At 35.6% G+C, this 27,971-nt stretch overlaps 1 protein-coding gene across 7 annotated transcripts; it reads right to left on the bottom strand.

Annotated features, from left to right (window-relative positions):
• Positions 1-32: 32 nt before the first annotated feature.
• ccn5 (cellular communication network factor 5) lies at positions 33-27,352 on the bottom strand. 7 transcript variants are annotated; one of them, XM_087304860.1, is made up of 9 exons: positions 27,179-27,352; positions 25,992-26,083; positions 24,308-24,393; positions 16,615-16,714; positions 13,090-13,472; positions 11,156-11,372; positions 8,944-9,192; positions 3,860-4,080; positions 33-3,786 (listed from the first exon to the last, which is right to left on the bottom strand). In XM_087304860.1, exons 5-9 carry the CDS (start codon positions 13,162-13,164, stop codon positions 3,514-3,516), a joined length of 1,035 nt encoding a protein of 344 aa, XP_087160986.1. In that variant the 5' UTR covers positions 13,165-13,472; positions 16,615-16,714; positions 24,308-24,393; positions 25,992-26,083; positions 27,179-27,352; the 3' UTR covers positions 33-3,513.
• Positions 27,353-27,971: the final 619 nt, after the last annotated feature.

Raw genomic sequence — 27,971 nt, 5'->3', positions numbered from 1 at the left:
TTATCTTGGAAATTGAACTTGAAGCCAAAGAAAAGCATTTAGGTACAACTTTATTATTGATAATTTTTGAGAGACCAGGTTTGTATGAAGTTTGACATGTTTTGTCTGCATTCTTGTAAGGTGGCAAATGACAGTGCAATAAGACTTGAAATACAGTCCACAAATATTCTAGAATTAATGACAGAAACATACAGACATAAAAAAAAATATTTACAAATATATACAGTTTTTTTTTTTTTTTTTGCATGAAACTAGTAAACATGGAAATAGTTTTTGTGGGTTTTTAAATAAAGTCTACAGTAAAAACAGGTGAGAACGCCATACTTCAGGCATTGGTTAGGTCTAAGTCGAGCCAGTTATTATTAAAATGAAGTACTTCTGCTTTTTATGTTTATATGTTGTTGTTTTTTGCTGCTGCTTAGATAATTTTAGTGAAAGGGGATACCATTTAGTTTTTTATTTTCCATTTCAATTTCTTTGTAAGATAATAGCTTTGGAATTCAATAATAGCCACAGATGTTGTCTAGTATCCTCGCATAAAACTAATAAAGACAATGTCTACTATTATACATCTGTTCGGTATTTTTCAAGTGAAATGAAAGTAATTTTTTCTCTGACTCAAAGAACAGCTGCCATTGTGTAAACCCCACAGACTAAAAAAACATTAAAAATGAAATCTCTGGCAGATCTTAAACTCATAAACTATTTCATTTAACAAAGAAGTCTATCTGAATCACAGTGCTTAAAACACTGCTGCAAAATCTCAGATGGCTTACATGTTTTGTTAAAGAGGGTTTTTTTAGTGAGTAAAATCCTGAGTTAAAGCTGGGTCAACACCGTATGATTTATTAGCGTCTTTTACAATTGTTGCTTGTCAGACTGTTTGAACATGTTCCCAGCTAATGTCACACTGTGGGTTGTCATTAATGTCAGACTGTATGACAGTCAAGACTTGATAATAATAGAAATATTCAAGTGTTGTCTTGAAATGGTGGCAGTGAAACTCATTGACAAGAAAAATGGCATTTACCCTTATTAATTTAGAAGATGCCAACTTAGAAATGAAGACTACAACAACATTAAGAGGCAAATTATTGTGAGAAGTGCTAGTAAACAATATAAAGTTGTAAACACTGTTTAGAAAAATGAAATATCAGCTAGATTTAAGATTTAGGAAGCAAAAAGTAAAGAGATTCAAAAACCTGGATGCAGTTAAGTGCTTACAGAAGAAATGAGTTTTCAGCTCTCTCTTGGGTATTTTCAGGGATTCTCATGGGTTTGGGAAGATTATTTCACCAGAGGCATTGAACAGGCTGCTAGCAATCATTTTCATGGCACCAATTAGGATGTGTGTGGAGCAGTTGGTGGTTTGTTGTTGTCTGATTGTTTGTTGTGTTATGAGATTATGTGCTGACATTCGCTGATTTGGCGATCTGACAAAGCATTTGACTGATTTCAGTGTTCGTTAATCTGCTGTCCGTGAGCGTGCTAAACTGGCTATCAAAGATTCAGAGGAATCAAGGATTTGCAAACTTGAAACTTGATTGAAAACGTTTTAACAAAGGGAAGGGGAAAAATCTGACTACTTAAATTGTACAGTTTGCACCTGACCTAAAGGATATGCTTTAAATAATTATATTTACTTTGTTAAAAGCAGATGCTTTGTTAAAAGCAACACTATGTAGCTTCTTTGCTCCCCCTTGTGGTAGATTAGTGCAATTGTCTGCTACCAGTAGCCATGCTTCCATCCAAATATACAAATTAGATTTATGGGCAAAACTGGGATATTGCATAAAACTTTTGTGAATAAAGCACTGTTTCCATTCAGTGAGTTAAAGAAAACCAAATTGTCACTTCCTTAGAAACTGTTGCAAAATATCTAAAAGCAAAATTAAATTTGCTGTGGTAAGAGAAACCACTGCAGGCCTTTTTCAAATGAAATAAATTACTAGCGCCTTAGAAGACAAAACGCATTAAATGTGCAAGACCGCTGTTTCGGAGCGCAGTCACTCAAGACAGGTCTTGGCAAATAATAATACGGAACCACTTTGATGACAGACTTTAGCTTAAGGATTTTAGAGTGACTGAAACAACATTTTAGATGTGTGCAATGTGGTCAGTTTCAATGCTGTCTCATCATGTCTATAACATGACCTGTTTAACAAAAATGTATGATGCACATGCTGGAATTTATTTGATAAATGCATTTCTATTGTTGTTTATACACATTTTTTTTCATCTGATTAAAAGAGTAAATTTTTATACACATTTTAAAAATGCATGTGCATCTTGATGTTTCCATTAAGAATTTTTATTCAGTATTTCAAAATACCATCAAAATAAATGGATGGAAACATAGCTGGGGTGTGAGATTCTGTTGCTGATTAAGCGTCTTTATAGGCAGCACAACTCTCCAACAGAATCTGAACGTAGACTTGGATTTGCAAGCTGAGACTGCATATCTTAGACTTGCAATGTCAGACACAATGCACTCAATGGGGTTGATGATGTCACTGTGAGGGTGGGGTTTGATGTGGACATTAAAAAGCATTGCGTGCAGCTCACCTTGCACTGCAACTGCAGCAAGTGTGCATCCAGAATCTTTCCAAAAAACAGTAATTTGTTATCTATGAGCTGACAGAACTGTCAAATAAGAAAACCTCATTTGATATAATCTGAGACATTATTTTAAGGTGAAAAACTGCAGTGTTGCTTCAATTGTTGCTTTGCTAACCACGTTTTTCAACTGTGTTTATTTTGCAATTGAGTATATGCACACGCACTTTTAATTTCAGTCAGCCAGCACCAGGGCTTCTGGTACAGGGTCATCCCATACAAATTTGCAGCATTTAAGATCTGATTTCTTTAAAAAACAGCGATCTTCACTACCTGGCTGAGATACGATATAAAATGGGTATCAGGCCAAACAACAGTTCAATTATATTTTTCCGCACCATGTCTCTAAAATATGGAAATTATTTTTATCGCAGTATTTTCAATGGCGTTTCTGAGCTAGCCTGCTGAAAATGACGGCACCTGCTTTTAAATGTTTTTTCCTTCTATTTTTACTCTTTAACAACCAAATGGATGCTTAAGTCTCTTTAACTAATTATATTTGAAGTACATTGTCACATAAACCATTCACCAGAAGTTCATCATTGGCTGAAAAACACTAGCTGTGCATATAGCTCATTGCGAGGAAAGTGCATATTTGTACATCATGTTAAAAATGTTGTTTGTTTATGTATATTGCTGAAATGTATTACTAATTTCTTTTTTACTTCTAAGCAAAACATGAAAAGAATCAGTATAGCGGAGCTATCTTAAATCGCATTCAGTCTTTTGTTTGTCATATATATGCTGCAGTTCACTAAACGGCCACTGGTGTCACTATTAACAATAGTTTCTGAATTCTACAAATAGTCCATTTAACACTTGATACAATATATAAAACTTCAGCATCCAATAGGAAGGTACTAGATCCAGAGTCAGCCTATATATTAGAGTGAGTGCCTAACCCCAGAATGATGTTCCTCTTGATGAATAGGGGCAGTTGTAATGGCAGATGCAGGAGTTGATGGTCATGACAGCATGATTGAGCAGTCTTCCTCCAGGGCAGCGGAAAGTGACCATTGCTGTGCCAGTCTGGTATGGTGTACAACAACGGTTGTCTGTACATGAGCCGCAATAACGCGGCCTGTAGAACCGTGTGCTGTAGCAGCCCTGGTGGAAAAGCCGCACTGGAGTCGCTGACCTGTAGCTGGGTTGACATTTCCTTCTTGACCACTGAAACACAGAAGCGGGGCTTGATTAGTGAATGTTGTGAATGGCAAGAACTGCTTCCCATATGGAGACTTACCTGTGGGCTTCTGTGGAGGACAGGCTGGCAGGGTCGGATCATACACAAGCGCATCTGCATCTCCAAGACACAGGACGGGTTTTGGTTGGACACCCGTACGGATATTCCAGACCCGCAGGTACGCGAGCAAGCACTCCACTCTGAGCTCTGGTCTATACAGTTTGACACGGCTCTTGTTTGGTATCCAGAGTCTGCAGGCAATGTCAGGTCACTTTTGGAGGCTGGCAACACAAACACATTTCAATTAAACATGCACAGCAATTCTTTTAAAACGTAATGGACAACATTGAAACGGTCAGATACTGACTGTCGTATCAGTTTAGCCAGATTACTTTAATTTTAAGTGATTAACATATAATGTTTTTAAAAGTGATTCAGTCCTAAAACATGGACATTACAAAATGTTGTCAATATATAATACATTTGTGAGGCTGGACCACAAAACCACTCAGAAGTCTCAATTTCATGAAAGCTGAATAAGGTTTCCGTTGATGTATGTTTTGCTAGAATAGGACAATATTTTGGCTTCAACTAATTGAAAATCTGGAATCTGAGGGTAATATATATCAATATATTGAGAAAATCACGTCTATTGTCACTTCTAAACTGAAGCCATTGCATTTGGGAACAGAGATGAGGTTCTCAAGGTGAATGCATACCTTGGCTCAAGGGGTCAAACAACAAAAAATAAAGTTAAGAATCTTGGTGTGATTCTGGAGTCAGATCTGAACTTCAATAATCATGTCAATGCAGTAACTAAATCAACATACCATCATGTCAAAAACACTGCAATAATTAGATGCTTTGTTTCTATTGAGGAATTACAGAAACTTGTTCATGCTTTTATCACCAGCAGGATGGATTACTGTAATGGACTCCTCACTGGCCTTCCCAAAAAGACAGTCAGACAATTGCAGCTAATCCAGAACGCTGCGGCCAGGATTCTAACCAGAACCAGAAAATCAGAGCACATCACACCTGTCCCTAGGTCTTTACACTGGCTTCCAGTTCAAAAATAGTATATGCATTTGTTGTAACATAGGAATCATTTTTTTATTATTTTTGTCTCTTTTTCTTTTAATCAAACAATTATTCGTATTGGTCATGTAAGGGTCATATATTAACTGAACTACTGTTGTGTGTGAGTGCTGTGCATACTAATTATCATTTTTACAGAAGTAGATAGATGCGGGTCCAAAATTAAATTCAGCTCTGCAGAAACAATGACTGACAAGTGACGTTACACCAAAACTCCACCTGTTAAGATCAGTTGTGTATATATGCTGGAGTCAGGAAATGTATGTGAGTTGCGAACCTCTTGAATGTAATTCTTGTATTGCATTGGGGTAATGTAACCCAGAGCTCTGTCATCAATTTGTATCTTATAAATTACTAATTTTTTTTGGCATTGAAGAAAAAACTCTCCTGACCTTTTCTTATTGAACACGCATGGAATGGTTTGTTATTCCAACACATTATAAAATAGAAATGTTTCAAAGCAGCTTTACACTATTAAACAGGAAAGTATCAGAACTGATGCAAAATGTAATAAAAAAATATCCAAGTTGTGCTATAAAGAAGCCGAAGCAAGCAAACTGTGTCATTTGATTTTGATTTTGGATTCAGTTCAGTCATAATAAAACAAGCTCAAGTGCTGTTCAACAAGTTCAGTTCCATCAAATCAATGTTATTGCTGAATATTAAGTGTCTCTTAGATCCCAGCTCAGAAAGCCAAAAGCAACAGTGGCAAGGAACCCAAACTCTATCAGGTGAGAGAAATGGAAAAAGAAGCAAGTTTGGTTCAGAAAACAGGTTCAGTCTGTGGAACAGTACTCGCATATGCTAAATGAATGAACATGGCAGTTAACACTCCACAGATGTATCATTTCATTAAATAAAAAGTTTTTACAGATGGCTAAATAAAAAAACTGACAACACATGAAAATTAGACAAAAAAGTTAGAGATTTACTATCACTTACATGGATAAGTAGCCACAATATCTACTTTGCTTTTCATGTAAATACAGTTAGTTATGTCTTAAATGAGCGCAAGGAGAATATTGCATGTATGTTGTAGATATGCATGAATTAATAAAATGCCAGATAAACCTGCTTCTGTCTGTCAATGATGATGACTTTTGAAAGATGTTTAATTTTTTGTTTGTATTGAGTTAATGGATAAAAAAAAAAAAACTAAAACTGTATTAGGTGGACTAAATCTATCGTAGAATGTGTTGGAAAAAAATATTACATTTTATTTTATATTTAAAACTAAAGCAACATTAGATTAATAATAATAATACAAATTTATTCATTAATTTTCTTTTCAGTTTAGTCCCTTTATTAATCTCGGGTCGCCACAGCGGAATAAAACACCACTTTATCCAGCATATGTTTTACGCAGCAGAGGCGCTTCCAGCTGCAACTCATCACTGAAAAACATCCATACACACTCATTCACACACATACCCTACAGACATTTAAGCCTACCCAATTCACCTGTAGCTCATGTTTTTGGACTTGTTGGACTTGAAACCGGAGCACCCAGAGGAAACCTACGCGAACACGGAGAGAACATGCAAACTCCACACAGAAAAGCCAACTGAGCTAGCCGAGGCTCGAACCAGCGACCTTCTTGCTGTGAGGTAAACGTGCTACCCACAGCGCCTTCGTGCAGCCTATTTATTTATGGATGAAAATTAAACTAAACGTAAAACTGAAATAGGTCATCTAAATCTATCTTGTAGACTGTGTTGGATACTAATACTAATAGGTGTGGCATGGCTCTTCTCAGTATAATATCTATATAATGTTTTCTTACGTAGTTAAAAAACATCTTAGGGATTTAAAAAAAAGTCTAATATGTCGTTTTGATTAGTTAGGTAGACATTAAAATAGAGAGCTGAAGTCAAAATTTCAAAAAGTGTCCTAGATTACCCGAATTCACCCTACATATTACCTTTAAAACTAAAGCTATATTACTAAAATACTTAGCAGTCAAAAGACTATTACTTAAACAAAATTAATATTAGTTCGGCTTTGTCCATATTTTCAAAACATTGGGTAATGACAAACCATTAGTTTTTGTACTATTAGATCCATTAAAATCCATAAATTTTATTTTGACAAAAGGTTTAAGTCACTAAAATGTTCTTAACTAAGGCATCACAGTGAAAACTCTATTATTAAGAATAAGCATGCCATGTTTTGATCATGTAACAAATAAGTCACAATGCAAGTTTGCTTCAAAAAATAGCTAAATGGCAAATGGTTAACATTATCCAATAACTCAAGCCATCCAAGTGACGTCAGCTGAGAAGGAATGTAATTTCAGAGGAATTTTGATGAAGCGCTATGAAAAAAATGAAGACTTTAAGAAGTAACATGTACAGTAAGTCATGGAATGTGTATTGGAAAGTCAAGTTTATACTGATTTTACATCGAGTATTAATTCTGCTTTTCTTGAACATTTGAGAGTTGAGGTAATCAGCTTCTCCATCTTACGATCATTGTTATAACAGGAGAAGGAATACCAAATACCTTTATCCCGAAGAGATAATAATCAACCATTTATTGGCGGTGTTTAAAGCACATGGATCAGTTAACGTCTCCACTGCAAACACACTGAGAACAAAATGTACCAGTTCAGCTGATGTAACTTGGGTGACATTGATTTCCAACACACTCCTGACAGTGTTTCACTCTCTTTCTGCAGTTTAATTGTTGCGTTACACAGACATGAGTCCTGTTATGAATCATGGAAAGTTGGCTCCAGCAAGAAGCCAGTATTTGTGCTTTTAGGTTCCATCTTGGCAAGACCTTTCCAATTAAATGGTCAAAATCCCAGTGAAAACCTCAGACTGGAATTTAATTGAGAGTTCTCAGATAGGGATTCAAAATCAAAACATGTAAAAACATTTATGCGTAATCCTTAAAGAAAAGAAGCTTTTTTTTATTCCAGCTTACTCTCAAAAAGTGACATTTGCTGTTTGTTCAAACTTCTTATGTAAAATGAGTTGAAACAACACTATTATTAAGTATTTAAGTAGTTTTATGTTCAGTCCACATACATTTGTTAAAATTCAATCATTAATTTTTCTTCGGCTTACTCATTTATCAAGGTACCCCACAGTGGAATGAGTTGCAAAACTGACCAGATTTTTTTCTACCTGACTATGTCATTTTTTTTACCATCAAAATCACATTCAAATCCACCCAATCTGGCAACACGTGTGAGGAGGGGGGGTCAGTAAGAGGTGCCGGATTCGATTTCGGAGGGGCCGGATCCGGAAGCGGCTTTTTCCGGCACAAATTAAGCACTGTGTTTTACGCAGCGGATTCCCTTCATATCGCATTCCAGTACAGGGAAACACCCATAAACTCTCACATTCACACACACACACACACACACACACACACACACACACACACACACACACACACACACACACACACACACACACACACACACACACACACACACACACACACAAACACACACACTCATACATATGGCCAATTTAGCTTACCCAATTCACCTATACTGCATGTCTTTGGACAGTGGGGGAAAACGAAACACCTGGAGGAAACCCACACAAACATGGGGAAAACATGCAAACTCCACACAGAAATGCCAACTGGCTTAGCCGGGACTCGAACCAGCGATTTTCTTGCTGTGAGGTGACAGTGCTAACCACTGAGCCACCGTGCCACCCCATTTGTAAAAATGATCAAGTTAACTAAATTGATTTGTGTTGGGACAGCATGAAGGAATTAAACAGCATTTTTAAGATTGCTCTTGAAATAAAATTACACAACACTATTAATATTAACGGCAGCACGGTGGCGCAGTGGGTAGCATGCTATAGGTGAAGTGGGTAAACTAAATTGGCCGTCGTGTATGTGAGTGTGTGCAAGAGTATGTGTGTGTTTCCCAGCGGCTGGAAGGGCACCCACTGCGTAAAACATTTGCTGAATAAGTTGGTGGTTCATTCCGCTGTGGAGACCCTTGATTAATAAAGGGGTTAAGCCGAAAAGAAAATTAATGAATGAATGAGAATTAATATTATTTCTTTATGAAATACCTATGTGAGCATCCTGAAGCACAGTGTTGTCCAGACTTTCACACACCCACTCTTTACAGCATTTTCCTGGTGGTTGAACTCTTCGAGGATGAGGGCAGTCTGGTGTGGGCAGGAGAACATCCTCACGGCACTGGGGCACACAGGTCACCCCTCCACCCGAACATTGGCACTGGAGAGAACAGGAGGGCTGAAATACCTGACCTTCCTGGTAAGAAACTCCATTGAGCTCACAGCCCAGCTCCTTCTGACCTAAAACAAGAGTTTAGAAGATTACACTGATGATAGTACTACAGTAGATTTAATGACCAAGACTGAACAGGCTATAGGCTGCTTTTACTGTGCATACATAATACTGTTTCATTCATTCATTCATTTTCTTTTGGCTTAGTCTCCATTTCAGAGGACGCCACAATGAAACAAACCGTCAACTATTTCGTCATATGTTTTGCACAGCGGATGCCCTGGGAAAGGGTATACACACTTATTCACACACATTCCAATTTTCTTATACAGTTGAAGTGAGAATTATTAGCCCCCCTGAATTATTAGCACCCCTGTTTATTGTTCCCCAATTTCTGTTTAATGGAGAGAAGATTTGTAAACATAACAGTTTAAATAGCTCATCTCTAATAACCGATTTTATCTTTGCCATGATGACAGAAAACAATATTTGACTAGATTTTATACAGCTTAAAGTGACATTTAAAGGCTTAACTAGGTTAATTAGGTTAACTAGGCAGGTTAGGGTAATTAGGCAAGTTATTGTATAATGATGGTTTGTTCTGTTGACTATCGAAAAAAATATAGCTTAAAGGGGCTAATAATTTTGTCCTTAAAATGGCTTTAAAAAAATTAAAGGCTGCTTTTATTCTTGCCGAAATAAAACAAATACGACTTTATCCAGAAGAAAAAATATTATCAGACAAACTGTGAAAATTTCCTTGCTTTGATAAACACCATTTGGGAAATATTTAAAATAAAATAAAATAAAAAATCAAAGGGGGGCTAATAATTCTGACTTCAACTATATTCAATTCACCTATAAGTGCAGGTCTTTAGACTGTTGGGGAAACCGGAGCACCCGAAGGAAATTCACGCCAACCCAGGGAGAACATGCAAACTCCACACAAAAATGCCAACCTCAATTCTTGAGGTTGTTATGGAACAACGTAATTGTTTTATATTCAATCTACTTACATTTATAAAAACTGACTTAACTGTTCCATGTTGTCCCAACACATATCCATTGTGTGGAACCCAGCATTTTTTGTTTACTTTTTTTAATTTACAGTGAATGACTTTTTGCTGACTGTTCTAACTGTTCTGTTCTAGTAACTGTTTTACTGTTCTAGTAAAATGAGAAAAAAAAAACACTATTATTAAGTATTTTTGGGGGACAACTTAATTGTCTTATGTTTAATCCACATACATTTGTAAAAATTCAATCATTAATTTTTATTCAATCATTCAATATTGTTTATTATGGGTCACCACAGCAGAATGAACCGCCAATTATTAAGGCATAATTTTAGTTTGATATATTGATTATCAAACCAGTAAAACCATGGCAAATTTAATATGATAAGTCAACAGCTGAAATAAAATTTAGTGGAGGTGGATGAGGAGATTCCCCAAAAAATATGCAAAGTGCTTTAAGTGTCCAGAAAAGCACTATATAAAAGTAGGGAATTATTATTATTATAAATAAATAAAGCTAATTTTTTAAAGGTAACTTAAAATGACAAATCTAAAAATTAAATGAAGTTTTAATTAATAAATTAAAATAATGAAAATAAAATTTATGTTTAGATATTTATTTTAATAATCTGTCCGTTTGTCTGTCTGTTTGTCTGTCTGTCTGTCTGTTTATCTATCTATCTATCTATCTATCTATCTATCTATCTATCTATCTATCTATCTATCTATCTATCTATCTATCTATCTATCTATCTATCTATCTATCTATCTATCTATCTATCTATCTATCTATCTATCTATCTATCTATCTATCTATCTATCTATCTATCTGTCTGTCTGTCTGTCTGTCTGTCTGTCTGTCTAATAATCAATTAATCAATCAATACAATCTCAGGATAAATAAAATGCCTAAACAGACAAATTCAAATCAGCAGTGTCAATAACAGCTATACGATCTTATGGTTGTAACTGTGTTTTACAATGTTGAAACATTGATCTGGTTGTGGAAACTCACTGACACACTCTCCCGGCTCTCCAGGAAAGCTGGCGCTGTAGTCACACTGCAGACCACGCTGACCATCACAGGGAAAAACCTTACTGCAGGCCTCCCCCTGCTGTCGGGCACACACCTGGCAGCACTGGCACCCGTCGAGAATGAGAGGAACTCCTTCTGGACAGGATGGCACAGAGCCTTGGCACTGACATGAGCTGCCACACTGCTGACAGCACACCTAAGACAGCATACACAGCATCACACTCTATGTAAGGTAAGGTCTCAGTTAGTTCATTAGATATTGTATACAGCCAGTGGCTCGAGATCCATGCAGATTCATTCATCCAGAGTGATTCATTGGAACCAACAAACATTAATCACTCAAAATCACCTTTAACTGAATTTTTATTTTTGGTTAAACAGCAACCAACCATCTTGGCAATGATTACGTAATTATGTTAAATAAAAATATAGCATAACACACTTTCCATCACATGTGTGTGTTCAAGAGAATAAAACCATCACTTCCTGAAAAACTAGCTCAACGTATTATTATAATAATATATACAATTAACATTTATGCAAGCGGGGAAACCACATAAGTTACGTGGACAGAGGCCAGTGAGCAAATTTGGCCAGGATGGCGGGGTTAAACCCCTACTCTTTTTGAAGGACATCCTGGGATTTTTAAAAACCACAGAGAGTCAGGACCTCTATTTAATATCTCATCCAAAAGTCGGCACTCACTGAGCAGTATTGAGTCCCCTTCACTATACTGGGGCATTAGGACCCACACAGACCACAGGTTGAGTGTCCCTGCTGGCCTCACTAACACCACTTCCGGCAGCAACTTAGCTTTCCCATGTGGTCTCCCATCCAGGTACTGACCGGGCGCAGCGCTGCTTAGCTTCAGCATGTGACCATGTAATGACAATGTATACCATTGTAACTAATTAAATAATAATATGCATGTTTGTGCATTGTGTCACTCAGCAATTAGTATAATTTTCACAAAGTGAATGGATGGCAATATATTTCAAAAATTCTGTTTACGGAGAGATTGATATTAATTACTGTCTATGTTTTCACATAAATGCCACAAAAACAACTCTGAAAACATCTCTGTCAACCCCTTTTGTCAAATATAATTATAATTAAGCCATTATTTCATCCACAACTCAGGAGCAAACTAGGTTACTTTGGTGGCACAAAAAATTGTTAATTCACTCCTAATAAAAGAAGACTCCACTTAAGTAAAAAAGATTTAACATCTTTTCAATTTGTTAAAATATTTTATACAAATAAAGTATGAATATTTTGCATGTGTATTTCAGAGTATACATCACATTGTGTATGAGCTGCAAAGCATCAGCGAAGCAGAGCTCATTAATATTCACAACCCTTCCAAATATGGTCAAAACCTAAAGATTTTCAATTCAGGTATAATTCCTGTGGTTATAAGTGAGCATATAAAAACTTTCTATAGACGTTTTTGCATTTACCTACAGTTAGCCACATACTCTTTATATATCAGAAAACATTTTAACATATTAATTTCATGCACTCTATGGCACCTTTAATACTGATAATATGCATAGAAAGGAAGCAAAAGCAAACATGTCTTCCTTTATTGTAAATGACAATATGCATTTCATGGTTTTAAATCAATAAAAACCTTCTTTTAGTTGCTATAAAGTGTTAGAGCTAGACAAGCATATAAAATATTCCATTTGTAAAAAAAGAAATCACTTATTTAAACACTATTTTCCACTGCATTTGGTTTAAAGAGAAAAACCCCTGTTTAATAATAGTTTCTGAAACAAAAAAAACTTCCAACAAAAAGCCCCTGATAAAAACCACTGAACTATCTCTTCAATGAGAATCTCCAATCATCACAATTTGCAAGCAGAGCTAAACAGACATCAAAAAGTGTCAAACAATCATGTGATTCTCACCTGCGAGCTCAGGTAAAACAGCAGTGTCCATGCCACCAGCTCTCCAGTCCTTTTGTCTCTCAGCAGCCTGTCCATTACGTTCTGCAATATGTTCCACCACAATGAGATTTTCAGCTTGTGTAAGTGTTTGCTCGCTGCCTGGCTCTGTGCACAAGCACTTTTATAAAGTCCTCACTCTGATGTCATAGCCTGACTGCAGGGTAAACAGTGGCTGGACCGGGATCAGAAATGTTTCGAATTCCACATCTCCGTTGCCCATTTCCACAAGCAGAAATTATTTTCTCCCTCCACTCGCCTGCTCTGGTGTGCAGTGATGAAACATGGACTTCTGAAAGAAAAGCGGGACCGTAGGATTGCTCTCAGCCACATCCAAGTTTCCTGAGCTGTTGTTTGTTGAATTATATATACATATATACACAAGTGGAACTTATATACACACACACACACACACACACACACACACACACACACACACACACACACACACACACATATATATATATATATATATATGCATCAGACCCAACAAGAACATAAAAAACATCACACACTATAAAAATCGAACATTATAAATAAGCTTTTATAATTTTATAAATATATAAAAATATAGTTATATAAAATATAATATAGTTATATATAAATATGAAAAAATCATAGAAAGGAATTATTTAATACTTAAATAACTATTGCACAGTTTGTCATAATAGTTATAATTTTAACAATTTGTGCTAATTTAACTATTTATTGATTTATTTTTACATACAAGCTATCAATAGTATTTAAAATATGGTATTATTCAAAAGTCTTATAATGACAGGATAAAAACTATCACTTCTCAGGCTTCTTAAACGCCTGCCTGATTGCTAGAGCGTGAGCAGAATATGGCCAGGGTGGGTTGGATCTCTTAAAATGCTTGAATGAATTAATAAGTTGTTTTATTTAATTGAAATAAGTGATTCAATGACTCATAATGAGAGATTATTTGATTTCAGAATGAACCAATTGAATTATTAAAAGTACTGACTGAGTTTATTATATGAATCCCCGAGAAAAGATTTACTCACATTTTTGCCACATGGCTCAGAGATACTAAGAAAAATGTTGTTTTCAGGTTTTGGACTTTATACAGAAACTATAATGATACTGCTAACAAAAATACACTCTTTGAAATCTGTGTATGCAATGTCAAGCTACCAAAACCTAATTGAAACTATTGTTATTTACACTTTAACCCTTATGTACTGTTGGAGATGTTTTCATCCACTCTGGGGTAATTTTGAGTCTTAAATTGGTCATCACTTTCTCTCTGTTTCAGCCAGTGGAATTATTTTGGTAACAAATCTTATTTCTTACACATATTTTGAGAAAATGCTTTGGATTTTTAAAGAAACTCAACAATACACCCTAAGCAAATTTACTAGCCTTTTATTATCTTTGGGATGAAAATATTTACTGAATTAAACTGCTGTAAAAATGCATCAGATAAATATTTTTATTTAGAAAAATTCAGGATTTTAACTTTCATAAAAGTTCATATGATGTCCTATTTGTTGAAAAACACACACAATAACGTATTTTCAATATAAAAAGTAATTGTGGACTATTTTTTAACCTTTCATCACAGTTTTGAACATGTAAAACAACATTGTCTTTGATGCATTGTTGATTAATTTAATTTTTTCCCCTAAATTACTGTTGGTGGCTGTTTTTGCCCCATTGACTTCTATTATAACCACATTGTTTCTGATTGCAAAACCATGACACCATATAATCTTGCATTTTTAATTGTTGGTGGTTTTCTCTGTTGGGAAGAGGTAAAAGTCATTTTAACTGTTGATCATCAGTTGGAACCATTAACCTTTTAGATAGGTGTGCAAAAAAGTTTAGTTTTTGGATTTTTAAGGAGTACTGTATAACACCAAATTAAAGTGTTTATGTGTGTCTTTGAGTGTGTGAGAGTGACCTTTGCTCACTAACCTTGATGTGTCTGAGAAAATCAAAATATGCATCTCAGCTCTCAGAACTACATGGAGTAAATAAAAGACTGTGTATTTATGCACCATCAAATGTGCTTATAATGGAAGTCAATGGGGCTAAAACAGTCACCAACAATAAATTAGGGAGAAAAAATGAAGATCAATCAAAAACAACGCATCAAACGCAATGTTGTTTCACATGTCCAAGACTGTGAAAAAAGATTTTAAAAAATCCAGTTCACAGTTACTTTTTATACCGAAAATACGTCATTTTGTGTGTTCTTTTCACCAAACCAGTGACAAAATTTACGAATTTGGCAATTAAAGAGTTAAAATCCTGTAATTTTAAAAACATTTGGTCATTTTGGTCAGGACTGAGGTTTGTTAACAGATTTATGCAAAACCTTTAGAAAAAAATATTTATCTGATGCATTTTTACAGCAGTTTAACTTACAAACATAACAAAAGGCTAGTCAATTTGAACAGCACACAAGGGTTAAAACACTTCAATTTAGCATTGAATCTGTGCTTGGGTTTAAACTGTGGGTGGCACTGAACGTTTTTTTTTTTAGCTTTTTAAAAAAAGACATATTACATTTTTCACGTCAAGTGCTCAGACAAAACAATCCCATTGCGCTGCAGGATGACCCACTGGGAATGACTGTTTAAAAATAGACCTAGACGGGAAATTCACTTTTACAAATACCACAGCTTTTGATAATTCAGCTGGAACACATGTGGCCTGCCAGATACAGCAAAAGTAGAGTGGATATTAGTTCGGCCTCAAAATTCTCTTCAGTCACTCTTTTATTTTATACATCCTTTCCAAAAATCACAAATGCTTGGAATGTACAAAATCACCGTTAGGGGCCTTTTTGGGTACAAAGCATTCAAACTTTTATGCAAAACACAGTAATCATATTGAGTATAAAAAAAAAAATATTGTGTTAGTCTGTCATGTTATGCAGAGATTTTTGTTTTAATAGTGAAGGACAAGGTAATCTAAACATGACTATCCTGTAAATGTGGTTAAATAAACATTCATCAAAGTCCAGTGAAAACATGTTTTGTGTCGGAAATGTGTTAAATTATTCTGGAAGGGTTATTCATAAAAAAATATTGTTTAAATGTTATAAGATTAACTGAGCAAGAAAAGCAGATGTGGAACAAAAACTCCCTTATTCACGTGCAAATTTCAGCCAGTTGTGTGGTTTAAAACTAGCCCAACAATGTCTCATGGAAAAGTTTTCGCTTAAAGTGAATACATGCACTGAACTGTTTCTATGCTTGCAGAGTACCCAGGAACTGACTTGAAAAATTGAAAAGGGAAGATCTGATTCATGCACTAACAATGTGGGCAGGGGTGTTTTTATTTGATACCTAATTTAATACAACAGGGTAAAAACCTTAATATAAATGACAGAGCAATACAGTAATAGTGAATCTACAGTCATAGCGGGAAAGCTCTCTCCGTGTGGTGCAATTGGTTTCATTAAAGGAAAATGCTGTGGTCCGTAAGCCTCATTATTTTAGTAATCTCATCTCTTACTTTTTCATTCATCCCAGTTCCTGTGATGCGATCTTCAGGGAATTGGCTTAGGACCTTTCCAATTTCCTTTTCTTCATATTAGATCCTGTTACCACACACCCTGTAATAAAGAAGAATTACTTTGATGAATTAACATGCTTGACCAGACAAACAGAGCATAATTCTAACATTTCTAGAGCTTCGCCAGACAATTCCTTGAACTTATTATTAACAAAGCCTATGATTTGCCTTTGAGGTTGGAAGAATTTGGCCTCAACTGAAACACGTCTTACTGTAGTTAATGACTGGAAACTGGAAATGTGGTAATAAGTATTACTAATTTGACAATTATTAGATAAAAAATTACAAATCATATTTTAAAACAAACAAACAAACAAACAAACAAAGCTAAAGACCAAATCATAAGTTTTATATGTTTCATCATGCAAGTCATATTTACGTTTTTATTTTGCCAAAAGTGTTCTTGGAGCTTCATGTGATTACAGTTGAAACACTGAAGTGACATGGAATGTTTTGACAAAGGTTTTGGTTTCTTTTTGGAACCTTGAACATCTCGGGACCTTTACTATGTATAGATGATGAAAGAGTTCTCGGATTTCACCCAAAATATCCTAATTTGTGATCTGAAGAAAAACAAATGAAACGGGGGATTGGAGCAATATGAGGATTCAATTCAATTCACCTGTACTTGTATAGCGCTTTTACAATGTAGATTGTGTCAAAGCAGCTTTAGATCTTAGTAAATTGAAACAGTGTAGTTCAGTTTTCAGTGTTTAAGTTAAATTCAGTTTAGCTCAGTTCAGTGTGGTTAATAATCACTGTTGAGAGTCCAAACACTGAAGAGCAAATCCATCTATGCGCAGCTCAACAGATCCTGAACTATGCAAGCCAGTGACGACAGCGGCAAGGAAAAAACTTCAGCAATTGGCGAATGTGAAGAATTAAAAAACCTCAAGAGAAACCAGGCTCAGTTGGGCACGACCATTTCTCCTATGGCCAAACGTCTTGTGCAGAGCTGCAGTCTAGGCGCCGGAGGCTGGAGAATGCTGGACCTCAGCGAAGACTCGTCTGTCCCTGGAGCGTCACAGGAATCATCCTCATGCTCTCCACTCCTCCATAACTACCACAGCAGCTGCTCAGGATACAGCCTGGTCCAGGATTATGGAAACCTACGGATCATCTCGTCGCTGGTCTTGGATCGAATCAGTGGCGCTGCAAAGTTTGAGGGCCTCGGGATGAGTATCCCCAAGTGGAAATAGAGAATAAAGAGAGTAATTGTAGCTGCTGTTCATAGTGTATATAAACGAGATGCAAAAACCTGTGTGGGGCACATTTATGTATTATACCACTAAGTGATGCACTGAGGATGAGTATAATAACAACATTTTCATGTTTAGGTGAACTAATCCTTTAATTATTCAATCACTGTATACAGGCAGCAAATCCATAATAGAAAGACTCGTCCTTGTCTAGTTTCTACACAATTTCTCTTCAACTTTATGCCTGTGTTTAATTGCTCTTTAGGAGTTTAGGAGCCATAAATAAGAAGGCTTGACCTCTTTTACTCAACTTTGCTATTATTAGTAATACCAGAAGCCCTGAGTTTTGAGATCTTAAAGAGCGGGTTGGATTGTAGCAAGACAGAAGGTTGGTTAGATAAACAGGAGCTAGATTATTTAAAGCTTTATAGGTAAGAAGTAATATTTTTAAATCAATATGAAACTGAACAGGCAGCCAGTGTAAAGAGGATAAAATTGGGGTGATATGATCATATTTTCTAGACCTGATAAGAACTCTGGCAGCTGCATTTTGTACTGGCTGAAGTTTGTTAATAGGGAATGCTGGGCAACCAGCGAACAGAGAATTAAAGTAATCCAGTCTAGAAGTCATAAAAGCATGAACTATCTTTTCTGCATCTGAGATGGATAGCATACTTCGTAACTTGGCGATTTTTCTCAGATGAAAGAAGGCAGTTTTTGTGACATGGGATATATTATTTTCAAAGGTTAAAGTGCTGTCTAATATGACAGCCAGATCTTTTATAGTAGAGCTTACGCTATCTTTGTATCTCCCTAATTGTAGGTTATGTCGTGAGATCTGCTGTGTACTGTGTACCTTTCATGTAAACAACCTTTAATTTTTGGGGTCAAGTATTTGCCCAGTGTGCTATTCTGCTATGCCGCTGAGAAGTGGAGAACGTTTCCAGCACAAACCAGTACAGAAAGATGAGATGTGTTGATTTAAAATGATGTGAAAGTGACATGCATTCCTACATAACCATTCACACTGTGGTGGGATTGCAAAACAATTGTTTTTTCGTTCGTTTCGTTAACCATAATAACCTTGGTACATATATTTGTACATTACATGCATACATGTACCTATATACTTTTGAAGTAAGAATTATAAGCCCCCCTAATATTTTTTTTCTTTTTTAAATATTTCTCAAATTATGTTAAACAGAGCAAGGAAATTTTCACAGTATGTCTGATAATATTTTTACTCCTGGAGAAAGTCTTTTTTGTTTTATTTTAGCTACAATAAAAGCAGTTTAAAAATGTCAAGATCAAAATTATTAGCCTCTTTAAGCAAATTTTTATTTTTGATAGTCTAAAGAACAAACTATCATTATACAATACAATAACTTGCCTAATTACCCTGACCTGCCTAGTTAACCTAGTTAAGCCTTTAAATGTCATGTATAAAAGTGTCTTGAAAAACATCTAGTTAAATATTATTTAGTCCTCATGGCAAAGCTAAAACGAATCAGTTATTAGAAATAAGTTATTAAAACTATAATGTTCAGAAATGTGTTGAAAAAAATCTGCTCTCCGTTAAATAGAAATTGGGGAAAAAAATTATAGGGGAGCTAATAATTCAGGGGGTTTCATAATTATGACTTCAACTGTATGTTCAACTCTATGTTCACGTATGTTTACCAAGTACAATTATTAAAATTGCTATTATTAAAATTATTTAAAAATGTTAGACAACATAAATAAAAGCCTATGTAGATATTCATTCATTTTCTTGTCGGCTTAGTCCCTTTATTAATCCGGGGTAGCCACAGCGGAATGAACCGATAACTTATCCAGCACATTTTTTCACAGCCAATGCCCTTCCAGCCGCAACCCATTCCTGGGAAACTATGTATATATTTACCATTTTTATTTACTTTAGAACAATCCAAAAGTACAAGAAAATATAAAGTACAAGAACAAAAATAAGACAAAAAAAAAAAAAAAACAGAATTAAAAAAAAACTACAAACCAGTTTGTCATAGATTTCCTTCTTTTCCACTATCTTGATACAACAGAGAATTGACCTTGTAAATGTTTCAGGATAAAGTGTAGACCATAACTTTTTCATCTCCCCTCACTTATTTGCAATAATTCAATTCAATTACTTGTGATGCCAATTTCCAGTGTTCGCACATGCATACATATTTTACATTTCTTTAGTTAGTACTTAGTTATTGCCTTGATAATAGAAAAAATGAGCTAAGCATCACGTATGACAGTTGCCAAAGTGAGATAGGAGCTATACAGAAGACATATCTTGTATGTACATGTAGGGTTTATATGTGGATATAAAGAAGCAATACAGGAGACCTACAGTTGAAGTCAGAATTATTACCCCCCCCCCCACCCCCAACCCTTAAATTATTAGCTCCCCTATTTATATTTTTCCTCCAATTTCTGTTTAACACATTTCTAAACTTAATAGTTTTAATAACTCATTTCTAATAACTAATTTATTTTATTTTTGCCATGATGACAGTAAATAATATTGGACTAGATATTTTTCAAGACACTTTTATACAGCTTAAAGTGACCTTTAAAGGCTTAACTAGGTTAATTAAGTTAACTAGGCAGGTGTTACGATAACCAGCGATCGTTCGTCATAGATCGCTGGTTCTCCCACACAATAACCATAGACTACACGTTCGCCTTCTCCTGGACTACATATTCATACATGCTCTCCGGTCACACTCACACATGCTCACTCATCTAGACTGATTACATTCTCACCACCTGAGCCTTGTCAGAGACTGATTTCACTCACTACTTAAGCCACTCATTCACCCATCCAGTTGGCCAAGTCTTGTTATCTGTCACAGTAGCATTACAACGTGTTTCCCAGTCTTGTTTTCTTGTGTACTGACCGTTAGCCTTGTTAGCCTCTTTGTTTTTGCCTGCCGCCTGCCTTTCTGACCTCTTGCCTGTATTCGACTGTGATTCTGGATTGTCCTCACACACCTGTTTGCACCTGTGCTGACCATCGCTTGCCTGACTTTGAATAAACCTGCATGTGGATACAAACCTTCTGTTTTCAGTGTCGCCCCGCAATGCAACAGCAGGTTAGGGTAATTATGCAAGTTATTGTAAAACGATGGTTTGTTCTGTAGTCTATCGGAAAAAAAAATAGCTTAAAGGGGCTAATAATTTTATACGTAAAATGTTTTTGAAAAAAAATTATAATTGCTTTTATTCTAGCCGAAATTAAACAATTAAACTTTCTCCAGTAAAAAATATTAGCAGACATCCTGTGAAAATTTCCTTGCTCTGTTAAACATAATTTGGGATATATTAAAAAAAGAAAAAAAAATCATAGGGGGGCTAATAATTCTGACTTCAACTGTATATGGCCTGTAAATGCACATATATGCACCTAATTTTGCCTACGTGTGACATATATGAGCATATACTGCATATAGGTTTAGTATATGTGCAAATATCTTCACATAGGTTCTTTCCATGTGGGCTATACTGATGAGTGCATACTGTAAGATGAGTGCTATATGGTATACTATATTCAGTTTTTAGTAGGCTAGTGCAACTATTATTAGAACACAGCATTCAAGGGACCAGTAACAAAATGTTTAATATGTTTATACAATTTTTTTTTATATATATCCTCTTGGTTGAATTGGTTGATGTCACTGGTGCTTTGTTCACTATAAAAATCACTGCATGCAAAGTAAAACATTAAAGCTTCCAGGTTGTGTACTTTTTTCCTTTCTTCTGAACAGACCTCTCTCACATTATTAGCAGATGCTGCCCAGATGTGCAGCAATGACAAATCACCCTCTAAAAAAAGGCAAACTAGAATCAGACTAAGTGTGTTTGAGTGGAGGAAATGATACCTATGTTCCAGGAATTCTGACTAGATGTGTGAAACTGCAAGAGCCGTAACAGGAAAGCCTTTGATTACTGATAAGAACACCGTCCAGAGCAAGGGTCACTAATGACGTTTGAGAAGTAGCCTATCTGTCAATCACAGGATAGATGTCAGACTGCACACACACCCACAAGCGCTAACAGCTTTATGGGAAGAGCCCGGTAACCGCCTAGAAGGGAATATTAAAATATTTCAACTCAATCTGTGAAATCTTTCAGTGTACACTTCAAGAGTCACGTTGAAATTTACAGCAGTTGTGTGTGCACCACAAATGAAGATAGTTTGGAAATCTCTTGACAATTTTTCCACATCAGTAAGTGTGAACGTTCCACGTTGTTTCTCACCATGACCTTAACCATTTTTCTTTAGTGTTTTTTTTTTTTTGGGGTTTTATGAAAAGTTTCACATAGAAACAAAAAAGCTTTGAAAATATTCCCTGATCACACAGATTCTCAAAAAGGAGCCTTTAGATATGTGTTAACACAATGCCCATCTAACTGCTAATGCAAAAATGAATTGTGTAACAAGACAATGATCCCAAGCACACTTGCAAATCTACAACAGTTCTACAAATCTAGTTGTTGCAATTAGGCCTGTAAAATATCTATTTTTGGTTGTGCAATAAATTGCCCCAAAATATATTGCGATAAACGATATTATTGTCATTTTAAGACCATTTAATGCCTATCATTATATAATGTCAGAATGACAATCTAATATCAGAAAAGGTAAAATAGCAGAAAAAGTAACAGAGGTTGCAAAAACTGGCACAAGATCTATTTTCAGTTAGTAGATATTAAAATTCATTCATCCATTTATTTTCTTTTCAGCTTAGTCCCTTTATTTATCTGCGGGACCACAGCGTATTGAACCACCAACTTATGGAGCAGATGTTTTACACAGCGGATTCCCTTCCAGCTGCAAACCATCAATACACACACATTCACACTCATACACTACAAACAATTTAGCTTAGCCAATTCATCTGTACCACGTCTTTAGACTGTAGGGGGAAACCGGAGCACCCGAAGGAAACCCACGCAAACGTGGGGAGAACATGCAAACTCCACACAGAAATGCCAACTTAACCAGCCGAGGCTCGAACCAGCGACCTTCTTGCTGTGAGGCGACAGCACTACCTACTGCGCCTCCGTGTTGCCAATTTATTAAAATTATTTATCGTAATTACTGTGTTTTTTAACCATACTGACACTGACACCTCCAATAGAGATGATGCACAATCAGCCAAAATGTTGTTAGAATTGATTTTTAAATTTTTTTTTTATGTATGGGTGATAATTGCTCACCGGCCACTTTATTAGGTACAGCTGTCCAACTGTTTATTCATTTATTCATTTTCTTTTCAGTTTAGTCCCTTTATTAATCTGGGGTCGCCACAGCGGAATGAATCACCAACTTATCCAGCATTTGTTTTACACAGCGGATGCCTTTCCAGCTGCAACCCATGACTTGGAAACATTTATACACATTCATTTACACACATACACTACAGACAGTTTTTAGCTTACCCAATTCACCTATTTCACATGTTTTTGGACTTGCGGGGGAAACCGGAGCCCCCAAAGGAAACCCACATGAACACGGTGAGAACATTCAAACTCCACACAGAAATGCCAACTGACCCAGTCAGGGCTCGAACCAGTGACCTTCTTTCTGTGAGGTGATTGTGCTACCCACTGGGCCACCGTGCTGCCCTTCAACTGCTCATTAATGCAAATTTTTAATCTGTCAATAACATGGCTGCAACTCAATGCATTTGGGCTTGTAGATAATCTGCTGCAGTTCAAACTGCAGAAGACCGGAAAAAATGTTGCCTGGTCTGATGTGTCTTAATTTCTCCTGCAACATTCGGATTGTAGGGTTAGGATTTGACGTCCATCCTGCCTTGTATCAACGGTTCTGGCTGCTGGTGGTGGCTATATTATATAGTTACACTTTGGGCCAATTAGTACCAATTAAGCATCGTGTCCATGCCACAGCCTGAGTATTGTTGCTGACCATGTTCATCCCTTTATGACCACAGTGTACCCATCTTCTGATGACTACTTCCAGCATGATAACGTGCCACGTCATGAAGAGCAAATCATCTCGGACTGGTTTCTTAAACATGAAAATGAGTTAATGTACTCTCATGGCCTCCATAGTCACCAGAGCTCAATCCAATAGAGCACCTTTAGGATGTGGTGGAACGAGAGATTCTCATCATTGATGTGCAGCTGACAAATCTGCAGCAACTGCGTGCTATCATGTCAATATGGACCAAAATCTCTGAGGAGTATTTCCAGTACCTTGTTGAACATATGCAATGAAAATTTAGGGCAGTTCTGAAGGCAAAAGGGGGTTTAACCTGGTACTTGGTGTACCTAATATAGTGGCCGATGAGTGTGTATTGCAACAACAAAAATGACTGAGGTCATGTGCTGTGCAATAAGTTACATATAGATAACATTTTTATTTTTAAGAAAATTTTAATTTTCTATATTTTTCTTACTAAAATATATAGATTGTCACAGGACTAGTTGCAATAGTCCAGTCAGTTCAGACATCATCCTGACTGAAAAACTCCCCCAGAATGATCTGAAACATTGATAAGGTAATACAGAAAAATGACTGCTATGAGTAATCACTGCTAAAAGGGGCGTCTGAATCATAAGTTTCATATTTTTGTCACTACTGTTTTTTTATCTTGCGTTTTTTTTGTTTTTGTTAAATGAATAATGATCCAGTGAGATGTTGAACATCTTAAATTTTATCTTACAAATTTTAAGACCTGCCAAGAAGGACCATATAGTTCTTCCTATGATGTCCTGATACATAAAACCATGATATTCAATTTGGAGTTTGAACTTTTTCCACATTACAGTATTTGTTTTTAAATGTCATGAGAAAGTGGTTCATTTACTCCATGAGACCCATTGACAACATACAGATAATCTCCAAAAAAACATAGCCATACCATTTATACTCTCACCACTCATAAAATACATCATTATTTGACACCACGTATGTTGGGGGTATCAAAATTAATAATTATTCCCAAACAATACCTAGATCATACAGTTGACAAGGTTAATAGCAGCTGAAAAAAATCTAAATACGCTTGGTTTAATAAGACTAAAATAACAACACATTTCCATTACTGGAGCTTATGCCTTAAAATAAGCAAGAACTAATAAACACAAGACAAGGGATAGATTCACCACAGCAGCTGCTTCCTAACATGTGGTCAGCAGAGTCAATATTTTTAGCGGATATTCTGCTCTTTAGCTAAAAAACTAGATATCCTTGACCTGTAATGCCCGAAAACCCCTTTTTAACATGAACGCATAAGTTTACTGACATGAAAGTATGTTAGCATGAAATGTCTTTCATAAGAATCAGGAAATGTAAATGGTTTAATTTAAAACTAAACAACACCTTATTGATTCAACAGCAGACACGGTTGAATCCCATTTGGCAAGCATATTAGTCATATCTGATGAGAGTTTCGAGTGATTTCACAAAGGCATGAAAAACAAACAGTGGTGCCGTTATCCATTAGACAGGGAAGTGATGGAGAATGGAAAAAAAAGAATGTTTTTACATCTGCTCAAAAGCTTTACATCTCTGTCCATGACTTAATAGCATGGAGCGCTCTGAGGGATTTATAGAAAGCATGGTGCTACCACATTCTTAAGCACTGTTCCAGCAGACTGATGTATGACACATTTAATGGGATGTTTTTGCTGCTTGGGAAACAGAAAAAGGCTCACGTGGCCTCATGCAGGGTTTGAGTTGTAGGATTAGGCCAAGTTAAACAAGGGTTGTTGTTTAGGAACTGATTTAACAGCAGGGGGTCAGAAAGAAAATTGTTTAACATGTCTGGCATGTAGTTATAATGCATATTACTACAAATTATTATTAAGCTAATTATTTTGTGCAGTGATTATGATGAGCTACTGAAACAAAAACATCTTGTCAGCATTTTAATTATAATCAAAATAGTCAAATGTCATATCAATATTTGAACAGAAATAAAGATGACAAACACGAGTCATATCAATCTAATAAAATAATCGTTCACATTTCTGAGGTAAATCACTCTATGGTTAAGCTATATTTATGTTTAATGTATATGTCTAGGTATATACAGTACCATTAGCATTCGATAGAGCCAGAATGAGTATTCCACTTACTTGAATAAATACACCTCACTTGACGTTCTGCTGACATCTAGTGGTCAGTTACTGTAGACGTTCCAGTTGAAATGTATAACAGTATGCAATTTCTGTTGGAAAGTAAATAGTATTTAAATTACAATTTAAGCAACAAAATGTGAGAATCATTGTTGAATAAATTACTACTGACCAGAAAGAACACCAAAAAAACAGCTTTAATCAGCTCATGATCCGCAAGAACTAGCTTAAACTAGCAGCCAGAGGCCTGTTGCACAAAGTCGGTTTTATTTTTTCACCCGGGTAAGTTCACGTTTAGTTTGAGCAAACACTAAATCTTTGGGCTCAAGAAGGCAGGGCGAGTTGGTTTTTGGTCAGGTTTTCGTAATCACTGTAACTTTCTTGTTTCTTTCAGAGGGTTTTATAAATAAACTTCACTCAGAAAAACACAAAAACACCTGCAGATTCCTGTTGAAGCAATAAAGTATATTGCAGCCTACGCTCACAGCTTCAGATAACTACACAACTAACCTGCTCTGGAGCAGGATTTATTCTGGTTTAGAGATTTCAGACGCAAACTGGCTGTTAGTTTTGATAAATTGACATATTTGATACAAATCAATACTTTAAATAGCATTTATATTTAAATACTAACATATGAATTAGCTGCAATATATCCTATAAGCTTTTTAAATGGCTGACTTTTGAGTATGTTGACCTACCTACATGAACACAATGATTTGACAAAGTATGCCTTCTTTAATTTGCCTTCTCAAACTTTTTCTGCATCAACTGTGTTTACTTCAGTCTTGTGTTATTTGATATTTTATTTAATATCATGTTAATGATATCTCTTAACCAGCTTGCATTTCTTTAGATTTGTCGTCCCGAAACTTACTCTGCAACCCGGAGTTTGTTCAGCTTGTTTCGTGCAACATGCCTCTGGCATCAAAACTAACCTAACCAGTTGTTTAATGTTTTTATTTTCATTTGGATTAAAGAAAATAACTCTTTATAAAGTGAGTGAGAACACAAACACACACACACACACACACACACACACACACACATATATATATATATCATGTATAATATGTATGTCTAGTTCTGTACTGTAAAGCCTATTTTAAACTGCACCCAAACCAAAGATAAGCAACAAATGTCAGATTGGTGTGTCTGTTGGAAATGATTAAAGATGCTGAACTTGCCGGGTCATGGAAAGTCGGTGAGGCTTTTGACTGATCCAACAAAACCGTCTGTTGCTGTGTTTACATCACTGTGATATGAATAGGCCTTAATAAAAGTTCAAAGGGCCTATTCACACTGCACCAAAACAAACACGGACAATCACCAATCACCAAGTCACTTCTCAGACATTCTATGACCAATAGAGAGGCAATTTCCCATGTTCAATAAGTGAAAATGCATATGACAGACACAGACAGTCCAACAAGTCTCTAAAATTTAAAGACTAAGCCTCCTTACAGAATTGCCCAAAGTTAGCCCCTGTCCTTACAAAAATTAACCATTGTTCGTTTATAGTTTGTGTAGAAAAAATTATTTTATAATTACAAATTACATTAAAATTATAAAATAATTTTATAAATTATAAAATAATTTATAAAATTATAAATTATAAAATAACGATAATACACAATAATGTTTTTGGCAATATTAGAGTTTTTAAATATCATTTCTTGATTTTTTTTCTTAGTAAATCAGTTACAGAAATAAATTATTATGCAACAAATATGAAAATTAGTTTTTATTTGTATAATCAGGTCTGTTAAAAGTGTTTTCGAACAATGTTAGCTAATTCCTGCAGCCATACATTTGCTATAACTATGGAAATATTTAAAAAACGTTAATAAACAAGTAATGTCACAATCCATTAAATCATAAATCTTGAGTGTAGCAGAATTCAGTTGATGTAAAATGATTATCCTTTAATTAATATGCATCTCTACACATTTTTAATAATGTGATGGGGAAAAACACAAC

The sequence above is a fragment of the Danio rerio genome, chromosome 23 (assembly GCF_052040795.2).
Source record: "Danio rerio strain M-AB ecotype USA chromosome 23, GRCz13ab, whole genome shotgun sequence".
In the NCBI taxonomy this organism is placed as follows: domain Eukaryota; kingdom Metazoa; phylum Chordata; class Actinopteri; order Cypriniformes; family Danionidae; genus Danio; species Danio rerio.
This window is presented reverse-complemented; position numbering and strand designations above follow the sequence as displayed.

Excerpts from the sequence above, each read along its gene's own strand:
- ccn5 (XM_087304860.1), bottom strand. The coding sequence starts at position 13,164 with ATGGACAGGCTGCTGAGAGACAAAAGGACTGGAGAGCTGGTGGCATGG. Across the intron at positions 4,081-8,943 it reads GCTTCAGGATGCTCACATAG|CCTCCAAAAGTGACCTGACA; the intron begins GTATTTCATAAA and ends TTGTGTTGCCAG. Across the intron at positions 3,787-3,859 it reads TCCTCCACAGAAGCCCACAG|TGGTCAAGAAGGAAATGTCA; the intron begins GTAAGTCTCCAT and ends TCTGTGTTTCAG.